Source organism: Oncorhynchus mykiss, chromosome 1 (assembly GCF_013265735.2).
Source record: "Oncorhynchus mykiss isolate Arlee chromosome 1, USDA_OmykA_1.1, whole genome shotgun sequence".
Taxonomy (NCBI): Eukaryota; Metazoa; Chordata; class Actinopteri; order Salmoniformes; family Salmonidae; genus Oncorhynchus; species Oncorhynchus mykiss.
In genome coordinates, this window is record NC_048565.1 from 66,828,776 (window position 1) to 66,842,408 (window position 13,633).

Here is a 13,633-nt window from a genome sequence, read left to right on the forward strand (position 1 = left end):
AAAGGTCCATGCACATGAGTGAGTGCATATTTATGACAGAAAGTATGCGTCTTTTCTCTGTGTGTATGAGAGAGAGCGAACACATGGTTGTCCACAGCACTCGTGTATGTGTGTGTGTGTGTGTGTGTGTGTGTCGGGTGGCTGCCTGCCTTTGTCCTAGTGTGTCTGTGGAGTTTAATGGGAGCAGCTGTTAGGACGCTGGGGGGACGGAGCAGCTGCCATGGGACAGGACACATCTGCCATCTGCCACAACCCACTGTCCACAATCCTGTCACCACACCGTGTGTCGCACTATGCAGCATCCAGTCACCCACTCACTCACTGCACACTGATTAAAACCACTGTTTTCAGGGTCTCTGTCCTACCGGCTCAGACAGACCCAAATACCTAGGGGACCGCTCTGCTGCATGACAGCAGTTAGCAGCAAAAAAATATATATCCTAACTACAGTCCACCGATGTATGTTTAAGTAAGACTTCCAGTGGGCTCAGATTAGGTTGTGAGAGCCAGGCAATTGATCGGCAGACGGGGGACCACAACAGGAGCATCCAGGTGCGTTACCCTGTCACAGGGTGTGATTGGGTGTGACAGGGTGGAATGAAGTTAGCCCTCGCACTGCTATCGGTTCCCCCGTGCTGCATCTGCAATAGTCAAATGGGACATTTTCCCCCACCTAACAGCTGGCAGACACAAAATCTTTAAAATCGACAAGCTCCAGTCCAAACTTCCAGAGCAACAGGGTAGTCCTCTTCAAAGTTGACAGCTCTGGAGGGGAAGGAAGGAAAATGCCCACGTGTATCCTACACATGCAGACACACTTTGCCAACCAAAACCAGGGCGACTCAAGAAAAGAGAACATCAATAATTCATGGTATGTTACGGTTGGTGGGGCGGCAGCCAATGTTTTATTCTATAATTACACACAGGATTTCACCGTCTCTGCACGGTTCTGTTCCGTTTTGGCTCTTTCAGGGCACAGGTTTGAGGAAAAAGGCAGAAAATTGGTTTTTGGCACAGTCTGTGGGTACTACCCTGTAACCCTGTACAAGTTTACTTGAGCTAAGTATGTGTGCGCATACACACACACACACACACACACACAACCAACACATATGTTTATGCGGATTATGACATGAGAAACATGAGCTCAGATCCTATTCAGATCACGGAGAGTGGGTGTGTAAAAGAAGCCAAGCTTACGCCTTACGTTTAAAGAAGAAGAAACAACAACAAAAGGAGCGTAATCCACTCTGCTATGCTGTAAATACACAAGCAGTGAGGGGGAAAAAAATGTACATTAATTATACGGTAGAATACACGCTTTCACAGAACTGCTGCTGCTAACCAATGCACAGTGTGTATAAAAGCAAGGCGTGGCTACCATTAGATCTAACCTGGATGATTGGACATTACAGTGCAACAGCAAAGGCAAAATGAGCATGTCACAGCATAAAAGGTGTCTTGCGATTACAGACTACCCAGAACCTGAGTGCACTGCGGTTAGGGTACTTTTTTAGGCTGTTACAAAACACCTCTAACAGCCTTGCACATCGAGATGCTCCCCGGGAGCCAAACAGGAGGAGTGGTAAATTAAGGCGCAATGGGAAAATAACTGTGATAAGAGAAAATAGATATTCCCAAGCTTTCAGAAAGGATTTTGAAAGACTGGGATTGGGAAACGGTCTTTCAATTCACTTGTAAAACACATCCTTAGAGGTTTTACATGCATTACACCAGGGTTGCCCAAACTGGTGACCCTAACTACATTTGATTCCCTTTCTTGTTTTAAAATTGTTGGACATAAAAGACTGCAAAAACACCAAAAGTATTCCCACACATGAGATATACACTGAGTGTACAAAACATTAAGAACATCTTTCTAATATTGAGTTGCCCTTTTGACCTCGGTATCGAAAGCGTTCTACAGGGATGCAGGCCCATGTTGACTCCAATACTTCCCACAGCTGTGTCAAGTTGGCTGGATGTCCTTTGGGTGGTGGACCTTTCATGATACACACAGGAAACTGTTGAGCGTGAAAAACCCAGCAGCGGTGCAGTTCTTGTTACAAACTGGTGCACCTGACACCTACTACCAAACCCTGTTCAAAGGCACTTCAATATTTTGTCTTGCCTATTCACCCTCTGAATGGCAGACAAACACAATCCATGTCTCAAGGCTTAAAAAAAAAAAATCCTTCTTTAACCTGTCTCCTCCCCTTCATTGACACTGATTGAAGTGGATTTAACAAGTGACATCAATAAGGGATCATAGCTTTCACCTGGATTCACCTGGTCAGTCTGTGTCATGGAAAGAGCAGGTGTTCTTAATGGGAAACCATTTCTGACAAAACTATTGTGACTTTAGTTTGACTTTTCTGACCTTTTCCCATTCAGAAGAGTATGGTGGAAACAACGGGGGGGGGGGGGGGGGGGGGGAGGAAGATCGGTCTGTCAACCGATGTACTGGTAATCCCATTCATCTGAGAAACAGTCCTCTGCAGCATACGCAGTATAGAACAGCATGACAAAACTCCACTACCGCTGGGGAGACAGACTCAGCTCTGGCCTATGTGGAGACTTGAGGAACTCTAGGGCAAGAGTGGGTGACTGGGCGGTAATGATTAACAGCGGCACTCAGCTCAGGTTGTATTCAGTTAGTCAGACACAGAATCATTCATCATCCCACACCAGCGCAGGGGCATCTAGGCCAATCAGTGACATTGCTTGTGTACCACAAAGGAGCTTATCAGCATTTACCACCACAAGGAAGAGAATGGGGGGGGAGGGGATCCAACAGCAGCTACGTCAGCGTCAATTCATTAAGCATTGCTGCCTGATGATGCCCACACATGTGGATGGTGGCTTGACTATATTAACCCTTTACATCTCGTTCACTGATACCAAAGGGAACTGTAGCGTACCAGAGCCAGCGCTGGGCTAGACTTTACTGCGAGAGGCTAAAATGACACATCAAACATGCACCGTCACACACGCAGCTGATATATTTGGTAGTAATTAGCCGACTATAGGGATTCTTTTTGGGAGAGGAAGTGGAGCGGAGGAGGACCGCAGGACTGATGGAGGTGAAAGTTCGAGCTGTAATTACAACTAGTGTTCCGTCTCTGTACTAGTGGTCAATCCTGCACGGCTGGTGGTAATGGACTCCCCCACATACTCCGAGCTGCTTTCTCTCATTAGCTGTGTGGAGTTTTCACAGCTGGGGGGGTTCCAGCAGGGAGACGCCACTGATCACATAGATTCACTTTGAGCCCAGGCTGGGGTGGGAGAAGGAGGCGGCAGGGGGTGTGTGGGTGACGGATGTTGGCGCTAACAGCAACCTGCTCCTCTTCCACTCTCGCTCGCCCACCTGCGCAGCACCCTTCCCACCACACCGCAGGGGCTTGTCATCATAGCACCATATGGGATCAGCCAAGTCTCTATGAACCCTCCCTCCCCTTAGCGTTACTGACGCAGAAGCTGGGCGTCTGAGTGCGGCCTGCCCGGCTCCCTCTCCTCAGGAAGTGTCTAGACGGGAGCAGCTGGGGCTCCTGGGAAGGGCTGGCTGTGGCTTGGTGCCAACCTGGCCGTCTCCTATAAGCAGCCTATCTACCCAGTGCCAATCAGGTCACGCCACCCGGGGCTACAGCTTCCCACACAGTAGACTGATCTATACAGTACACACTGAGGTGTCAAAACTGGGCTCAAAGTGAAGCAGGCAAATAGACACAGTAACCCATAGCCAAAGAAGTCATGCTGAGATTCACTGTTTTCTGTTTGTTTAAACTGTAAGTCAAATTTAGTATTTTCAATCCTGTGGCTGAAGCATTTCTCACCGAAAATACAGCACATATTTGTCAAAGCATAAGTAGATTATAAAATAATTACTTACTTGATCCTGTCTGCATCTGATAAGGAGTCCTGCAACAACAAACATCCTATTAGTTTGGCCATTGTAGATATGTTTGCAACAAAACAGACATTTTGCTGGACCGGCAATCATTACTGGCTGTAATTAGTAATTTCTTTTAAAAAGGCTCTCCATCTACAACCTTGAGGCATTGAGCTAGGCAGACAGACCTGGGAAACATTGGAGATGCACTCCGCGACAACAATACACCATTTCAAAAACACTCACCGGCTTTCAAGGACTGAACTAAGCAGAAATTGTACAAAAAAAAAAAAATGTTCCACATTTATATTAACCAATTTCGCACTGCACAGAATTCAGATTCCTTGGTAGTTTTCAGTGCCACATTTCTGTTGAAGCCGAAGGGTTAGAGAGATAAGCAGACAAGGCAGAATGTTACAGGATCTCTCTTAGTTGCACAGGCCAATACGTCTCATGGAGCTATGAAATCAATTTGACAGCCCCTGTCATTCTGAAAACTAAAAAAATTTAAAAAAAGACTTGTTTACACAGAAGAGCAGCCTGCGCATCTACGGCACTTAAGAGGCTAGTTATCAGCACCACATATATGAATATTGTATTCTCATCTCTGTAGAATCATTTCACAGTATTAATCCAGAATATCTTTACAACATAATGGCCAGTCTCAACAACGGCTATACACAGAGTGTACAAAACATTGTCATGATCTTTCCACTGACCAGGTGAATCCAGGTGAAAGCTATGATCCCTTATTGATGTTAATTCCACTTCAAATCAGTGTAGATGAAGGGGAGGAGAGAGGTTAAAAGGGTTTTTTAAGCCTGGAGAAAAACTCAATATTAGGACGGTGTTCTTAATGTTTTGTACACTCAGTGTAGCGCTATTGCAGAATGCAGTGCATTAAAATAAAAATATCTAAAAGTAAAAAACTAATATGACACAGATGCACAACACTGACCTTTTCAGTTTGGATTGGACTAGAAAGCTGGCTAGTGAATTCCACTTGAGTGTTTGTACAGTACGGTTCTACTCTCGAGCAATCTAGGGAAATGACTTACCTTCAGTTATTGGCAAATGTAATTTCAATTTATAATATGACGAGAGTTGTAGCTAAGCAACTCGCATGTTGAATCCGCTCGACACAATACACAGATTGTTGTTGAGAAGGCTTCCAATTATTTTTCTGGAAGGCGTACAACAATGGAGGGGAAGGGGTGGGGGGGGGAAGAGAGAACTTCTCCTCACATACCTTGACCTGTGATAAAATAGAAAAAGAGAGGTGTTGTGATACTGTTTCAGAGTGAGGAGGCAGGGGCATGTATTTAGCTGTGGGTTTATCCATAGCGTCCTTGTGTTGTGTTCTGGTGTCCAGCTGAGAGGACTGGTGCCGTTTTTTCTGGTGATGGTCTCTCTGCCGACTCTTGTCCTCGCAATCAGTCTCACTGCAGCGTCGAGAGCTGGAGTCCCCGCCACCCCCCACACGGCTGTAGATGGGCCCCTCAGCTTTGGGCCTCGCTCCCTCCCTAAGGGGGTCTGCCCTACACTTCTCTGCATTCTGGTCAGGGATGTCCTTCGGGGTGGGATGCCAGGTCTTTGGTCGACCTTTTTCCTTCCTGGAAGGCCTGTCCCTGTCCAGCGCCGAGGACCACTCGTCCCACGGCCGGCTCATCGCAGGGTTCCTCTCGGTTCCTCGCTTCTTCTTCGCTTCGGGAGTCAGGGGAGAATTTTGTGCCTGGTGCGGAGGCTGGTTTCCCTTAACCGGTCTTGTGTCCTCTTGCTGTTTTCCACCCAGCATTTGCATTCTGGCAGGGCTGATGAGCCTGGTGGTGACATCATCCAGGAAGTTGGAGAACTTCAGCTTATTTTCTAGGAATTGGATCATTCTTTCTGAGGTTGCTGAGCTTTGCGAGGTGGAGGACGGGGTTATCTGTCTGGTTGAGGTGGTCTTGGCCAGAGACCTCCTCTGGGGCTTCCCGTCTCGGCTCTGGCCCAGCATCTCGGCAGACTTGGACTTCCTGAGGTCTGAGAAGTGGACGCCCAGCTGGTTGGGCTGCTTTAGGATCCCCTTAGGAGGGAGGGCTAGTCTCTGGAAGGAAGTCTGCTGGTGGTGCTGACCTCCTCTGGGAACCAGGATCTCTGCATTGTCCTTGAAGACCAGCGAGCGCTCCAGGCTGCGACTGGACTGGGCTGGAGAGGTAGAGTAGCCACCTCGCTGGGAGTCATCTGAGCGGAGGTCTTCGTCTCCAGAGAGAGCGAGTAGGCCCTCACTGCGGCTCAAGAAGCGTCTCATCCCCTGCAAGTCCCTTGCTGCCTGGTTGGCTGTGACGCCCACTGTCATGCCTCTATGGCAGAAGATTTTGGGTGGGGGCAGGACAGTAAGATCCAGGCTGGACAGGCTGGAGACATCCAGCTCACTGTCTGAGAGCAGAGACCAGGAGGAAGAAAATATATTGCGGCTCTCAGGACTAACTGGGCATTTCAGGTAGGGGTCTGTGAACCTTGTTCGCTGAAAACCTGGAGTATGGTTTGGAATGCGAATTACCTGGCAGGGGTCAGGAGGGTTGGGGCCAGCGGTGTTGGCAAGCGCAGGCGGCGTGCTCCCACTAAGGTCCTCTAGGAACGAGGGCAAGTTGTTGCGCGACTCGCGGTGCTGAGGCGGAGCCTTGCGGTACGGCTTCCTGGCCGGGGTAGCGCTCGTCATCCTTGGTGCTCAGCGTCTGTCCGGTCGGTTATTCCTGCCAGAAGACAAGCATTAGATGTGGTAGAAGCGACACCAGCCCTGAGCCCTGCCCTGTGCAAAAAGCCAGCTGTAAAGGTCTGTCCAGTTCCACTCACTTTCTCTCCCTCCCTTCCGACCATGCCTACTCCCTCCCTGGCTCTCTCCACTCTCCCTCTCTCCTAAAGCGGTAGCAACAAAAAAAGTGGTTTGAATCAATAGGCTTTGATGAGAGCAGTAGCAGTGGGCAGAAAAAGAAACGGCTGCCTGGTGCAAACTGTCTGTAGTGGAGAGTGGAGGGAGGGGTATGGGATGCCACTTCAAATAAACATCAAACACAATTCATGTGTCGTGATGGAGGATTTTTTAAATATCTGCTCTCAAAATTCTGCCTGCAGAGTATGGTGTGTGCATACGTGTATGTGGAATAGAATGAGAGAGAGGAAAATCTGAGCATGCCCTCAAGCCTATAATTGATTACAAGCAGAAGTGTGTTCCCAATAGAGGAACTCTTAAACTACAGTCCACTGACTGGAAGCATTGTGGGCTAAGTTTAGAATATAAAAACTAGGCATATTCGTTAGGAAAAGAAGCCACACCCCCTACCAAAATCAAAACCATGGAAAACACACACACACACACACACACACACACACGCTCCAGAAGGCACTTTTAGGAACACAGGCACACCCACACACAAACTAGTGGCTGTAAATGACTAAGACGCTGAACAGGAGAAGAGCCTGTCACAATATCTATTCTGATTGATGACTTGGCTTTTGCTGAGTCACTCTGTAGCCCTGTGGATCCAATTGCCACAGAGAGTGGAGAAACACCAGAGAGCCGTCTATCCATCCTGCAACACAGAGAAGGAGACCGTAGTCCTCTCTATATCCATTATACACGTTACTTATGCCCCAGTCTGATGCACTCATTGCACTGTAAATGCGTCCGCATGCTTTCCAGCCGAAACATTTCTGAAGAGTTTGTGTATATATCATGACATTTTGGTCTTTGGCAAGATTCTCCCCCCCCCCCCAATTGTTCAGGCACATTTTTTATTTTTTTAGAGGCAAGCTGAAGTCGGTAGTTAAAGTCTACGCCCCTTCATCAGTCAACAGTAGGGATTCTTCAATTAAATGTTTGTCATTCAATGAGACAAATAATTTTTATGCAAATTTCACTTGAGGAAACACTGCAGCAAACATCTTAGTTGGATGTAATATAGCGCGACAGATCTCCTTGGCAAAAAAAATGTGAAAAGTAAAATGACAGATTTGAGTTATCTTGAGGAAGTGTATACTGGCTACGGCATCTTAAAAAAATTTAAATAATTGACAAACAGTACTATTGCCGCGTTTTTCTAGCGAAGGTCTTTTAAGGGAGTATGCGAGCACATACCCACCAGCCGAACTGAAAGTATGCCGTCAACTTAAGCCATAGAAATCCTCTTAAGAGGTTCAGATACAATAAACCAGATTGAAGATCTGCACTCGAGATACCCTAACAACATGCCACTTCGATACAGCTAAGACCAGAAGTGACATCTTCATGGCAAGTTAGGAGAATTTACACAGAAGGTCAGGAAAGTTAACATAGCAGGTTAGAAGAATTATGTTAAGGTTTGGAAGAGGGTATGAAGCGGTGTGTTTTTAGGGAGTCCCAACAGCACTTTGCTATGTATCCCTGGGGAGAGCATTCTGAGAAATCTGAATGATTAGGAAAACATTATGGAATAAAGGAAGGTTTAACCACCTCTGGCTTGGTTCAAAGATTCCCTTCATTCAAAACAGTGCATAATTGCACGACTGGATTATGCCCTGGGGGGGACCAACGAACATAAGCCATCGATCAGTCCACCGCTTCCTGGGTCACAGATGTCCCCTCCACCCCTGTTCTCTCTCATGTCCCACAAATACCCCAGCAGCACAGGGGTGTTCATCATGTTGCTATTTTTACAGTGTGTGAACCCCGCTGACGGGTTCATTGGGGAAAATAAAGGGAGGGAAAGGCTGGTGCGTCACAGCGGAATTCCAACGAAAGATCAATGACCTTCACAGCAGCTTGTGCAGTGGGGTGGGGCCACATGGTCAGAACTAGTGTATGCGACGTCAGAGCAGAGTGCCAATCCAATCACTAGTGTATGCGACGTCAGAGCAGAGTGCCAATCCAATCAAACTATATACAGTGGGGAGAACAAGTATTTGATAACCTGCAAAATTGGCAGTGTTTCCTACTTTACAAAGCATGTAGAGGTCTGTAATTTTTTATCATAGGTACACTTCAACTGTGAGAGACGGAATCTAAAACAAAAATCCAGAAAATCACATTGTATGATTTTTACAGTCTCTCACAGTTGAAGTGTACCTATGATAAAAAATTACAGACCTCATGCTTTTACATGCTTTGTAAGTAGGAAAACCTGCAAAATCAGCAGTGTATCAAATACTTGGTCTCCCCACTGTATGTCACATGCGCCGAAAAGCTTACTTACAAGCCCTTATCCAACAATGATTTTTTTTTTTTTTTTACTAAATAGGGGGAGGGGGGTGTACAGGTTAATCGAGGTAATATGTACATGTAGGTAGGGGTAAAGTGACTGTGCATAGATAGTAAACAGGGAGTAGCATCAGAGCAATGCTGAGGATCAGTGTGGCAGATGTGTTGTCTACCCTTACAACCTGGGGGAGGTCAGTCCAGGATCCAGTTGCAGAGGGAGGTGTTTAGTCCCAGGGTCCTAGCTTGTTGATGAGCTGAGGGAACTACGGTGTTGAACGTGGAGCTGTAGTCAATGAAGAGCATTCTCAAGTAGGTATTCCTTTTGTCCAGGTGGGAAAAGGCAGTGTGGAGTGCAATAGAGATTGTGTCATCTGTGGATCTGTTGGGGCGTTATGCGAATTGGAGTGGCTCTAGGGTTTCTTGGATGATGGTGTTGATGTGAGCCATGACCAGCCTTTCATGACTACAGATGTGAGTGCTATGGGTCAGTGGTAATTTAGGCAGGTTACCTTGCTGTTCTTGGGCACAGGAACTATGGTGGTCTGCTTGAAACATCTAGGTATTACAGACTTGGGTCAGGGACAGGTTGAAAATGTCAGTGAAGACACGTACAAGTTAGTCAGCACATGCTCTGAGTACACGTCCTGGTAATCCGTCTGGCTCTGCGGCCTTGTGAATGCTGACCTGTTTAAAAGGTCTTTCTCATCTGGAACAGCTGGTGCGCTCATGGATGCTTCAGTATTGCTTGCCTCGAAACAACAATAAAATGCATTTTATTGGCGGCAGGTAGCCTAGTGGTTAGAGCCTTGGACTAGTATCTGAAAGGTTGCAAGATCGAATCCCAGAGCTGACATGGTACAAATCTGTCGTTCTGCCCCTGAACAAGGCAGTTAACCCACTGTTCCTAGGCAGTTATTGAAAATAAGAATTTGTTCTAACTGACTTGCCTAGTTAAAAAAGGTTAAATAAAAAATTAAATAACAATTTTGCCCATCTGGTAGGCTCGCGTCACTGGCCAGCTCCTGGCTGGGTTTCCCTTTGTAGTTCGTAATAGTTTGCAAGCCCTGCCACATCCAATGAGCATCAGAGCCGGTGTAGTAGGATTCAATCTTAGTTCTGTATTGACGCTTTGCCCGTTTGATGGTTCGTCTGAGGGCATAGCAGTTTTTAAAAAAAATAAGCACCGAGATTAATATCCCGCACCTTGAAAGCGGCAGCTCTAGCCTTTAGCTTGGTGTGGATGTTGACTGAGGTGGTACACTCCTCAATGCAATTGGATGAATCACTGAACATATTCGAGTCTGTGCTAGCAAAACAGTCCTATAGCGAAGCATCCGCATCATCTGACCACTTCCGTATTGAGTGAGTTACTGGTACTTCCTGCTTTAGTTTTTGCTTGTAAGCAGGAATCAGGAGAATAGAATTATGGTCAGATTTTCCAAATGGAGGGCGAGGGAGAGCTTTTTACACATCTCTGTGTGTGGAGTAAAGGTGGTAGAGTTCTTTCCCCCTCTGGTTGCACGTGACATGCTGGTAGAAATGAGGTAAAACTGATTTAAGTTAGCCTGCATTAAAGTCCCTGGCCACTATAAGCGCCGCTTCTGGATTACATTTTCTTGTTCGCTTATGGCCTTATACAGATTGTTGAGTGCGGTCTTAGTGCCAACATCGGTTTGTGGTGGTAAATAGATGCCTACAAAAAAATATAGATGAAAACTTTCTTGGTAGATAGTGTGGTTTACAGCGTATCATGAGGTACTCTACCAAAGGCGAGCAATACCTCGAGACTTCCTTAATATTAGACATTGCGCACCAGCTGTTATTGACAAACACACATATCCCACTCCTCATCTTACCGGACGTAGCGGTTCTATCCTGCCGATGCACGGAGGGTGAGGGAGAGCTTTATTCGAGTCTCTGTGTGTGGATTAAAGGTGGTCTAGAGTTTTTTTTTGCCCCTCTGGTTACACATGTTGTTGTATGTGTCGAACTGCTTTGCTTTATCTTGGCCAGGTCGCAGTTGCAAATGAGAACTTGTTCTCAACTAGCCTACCTGGTTAAATAAAGGTGAAATAAATAAAAATGTGACATGCTGGTAGAAATTAGTTCAAACAGATTGAACTTTTCCTGTATTAAAGTCCCCGGCCACTAGGAGTGCCGTCTCTGGATGAGCATTTTCTTGTTTGCTTATGGCCTTAGACCGCACTCAACGAGCTGTATTAATGTCAGCATCGGTTTGTGGTGGTAAATAGACAGCTATGAAAAATATAGATGAAAACTCTGGGTAAATAGTTTGTTCTACAGCTTATCATGAGATACTCTACCTCAAGCGAGCAAAACGTTGAGACAGCACCAGCTGTTATTGACAAATACACAGACCCCTCATCTTAACGGAGCTATTCATTCGGTCTCGCCGATGCTTGGAAAACCCAGCCAACTGTATATTATTTGTGTCATCGTTCAGCCACGACTCGGTAAAACATAAGATATTACAGTTAACGTCCCGTTGGTAGGATAGTCTCTAACGGAGCTCATCCAGTTTATTCTCCAATGATTGCATGTTCGCCAATATAATGGATGGTAGAGGTACCCAAATCTCACAAGGTACCCAAATCTGCGTCCCCTGTGTCGGTCTCCTCTTCATGCGAATGAAAGGGATTTGGGCCTGGTCCGGTATCAGCAGTAAATCCTTCGTGTCCGACTCTGTCCATTCACCCTTTTGTCTTTTCCTATAACCAACTTTGTAAAACAAAATACTGTAGTGTAGAAAACATTCTCTAAATTCTATAGCATGTATCAAGTTCAACTAGACATTAAAATATGACCTTTGTCTTTGGAAACTGCAACACCCACTTAACTGATGCTTTTACCATTTACATTTCAGTGTTTATCTCATAGAAAGAATGACTAGAACGTGCATCCCCATTAGAAGTGCCAAGCCTGTTCTAGTCATTTTATTTATGTGGTTCATCTATCCTCCATCTAGATTGTGATGGACTTTACAGTATGGTGGAAAAGGAGGAATTTGGACCCGAGATGTTAAATCGCTGTACTACGTAACGGTTTGACTCATCCTCGAGAACTCTATTTCCTTGCCACACTGAATTTCTCATGCATGGTGTAGTCAGTGACTCAAACCTCCGTTAAACATTCATTCAGTTATAACGAGAAAGGGAAGAGAAGAGCATGTTTCGAGTCTGGAAATCATAAATGTTTTGTGCGCTTCTTCTTCACATTTGAGTGACGAAGCCTAGAGCGATGGCCTAAGTCCCCATGTCACGCAAGGCGTGGCAACCCCTGCAGTGGAAAGGAAGGGTGCATCTACTGAAAAACAGGTCTTTGCCACCGGACCTGCTTAACCAACTGCATAAGAATGTGCACCTATTGGCCTGACTAATATTTCAGTTTTTCCTGAGCTGTTGCATAAGCTGCTGGGGTCAAATAAAAGTTGGCAGATATAGAAAATGTCAGCCAATTTGTCCCTGGTCACTAAAATAACCAGATCAATGAAACACCACATGGATGTACAGCCTGTATTTACGCCCTGCCTACGTTTTACCAATAGGAACCTCTGTCCCCACGTCTCCGTCTCTGTCTGCGTGTGGATTTGTGAAATCGACCTCTGTTAAGAAAGCCAATTAAGGCTGGATTTCTGTCACTTTACAGCACTGCGGCTCTTTACAGAAATACACTTTACAGCCGTGTGGCAGTTTCTCAATAACAGCGCAGTGGAAAATAGCATAGTGATTTTTCGGGACTTGATGTTTGCCTGGGATTTAAGTGGCAGCACGAGGGGGTGGCAAGTTGCGTTCCATCAGTCATGAAAGAATTGGTTTCTACTCTCAGTTCTCAGACGCACTCCCACACAGGGGGGGGTCTTTACAAATGTTCCGGCAGTTAGAAGCATTAGTTTGTGGCATTTTTAAATGCGCAGGCAACAAGTCCCATTTAATGAACTTCCCTAATGGTTATCCCTGCCGTATCCTTTTCTTCATATGTCAGATGTGTCTTAAAGCTTTGCCTGAAAAACAACATTATTATAACTGACTACGGCCCAGTTTACGATATCTTATAAAAAGGAAGTCAAACTTCGGTCAAGGATTTTTCTGCCATTGAAATGCTTGGGTGAACCACCTACAGTAAGTGTTTTTTTTTCCGGGTTGCCCAAGTCCTAAAAGTGTAAAATAAATAACACTTTCGGTGTAAACGACTAAAAACAAGTATGTAGGAAAGACAATGGACCTAGATATGGGTGGCAGGTAGCCTAGTGGCTAAGAGCATTGGACCAGAAAGGTTGCTGGTAGAATCCCCGAGCCGACTAGGTGAAAAATCTAGTGATGTGCCCTTGACCAAAGCACTTAACCCTAGTTGCGCCTGTAAAGTCGATCTGGATAAGAGCGTCTGCTAAATTTCTAAAATATATTACAATATAATCTTTGAGAACTAACAATCACCTAAATAAAAGCTAGACAGTCAGGGAGAATATGTGTGAGCAAAAGAACACAGCATTATGTGTGAGCAGAATTGTG

General features: G+C 45.8%; 1 protein-coding gene across 5 annotated transcripts in view; it reads right to left on the bottom strand.

The window, feature by feature from the left end:
- The window catches only part of tjap1 (tight junction associated protein 1 (peripheral)), a 76,896-nt gene that overhangs the window by 21,940 nt on the left and 41,323 nt on the right, over positions 1-13,633 (bottom strand). For 3 of the 5 annotated variants that reach the window (XM_036983173.1, XM_036983179.1, XM_036983163.1), the window contains 2 exons: positions 6,432-6,624; positions 3,890-3,918 (listed from right to left, as the gene is read on the bottom strand). In XM_036983173.1, coding sequence (XP_036839068.1) covers positions 3,890-3,918; positions 6,432-6,590 — 188 coding nt within the window. In that variant the 5' untranslated portion in view covers positions 6,591-6,624. Of the gene's footprint in view, positions 1-3,889; positions 3,919-6,431; positions 6,625-6,724; positions 6,788-13,633 lie in introns of all 5 variants that reach the window. The other 2 variants (XM_036983168.1, XM_036983185.1) reach the window with 2 other exon arrangements.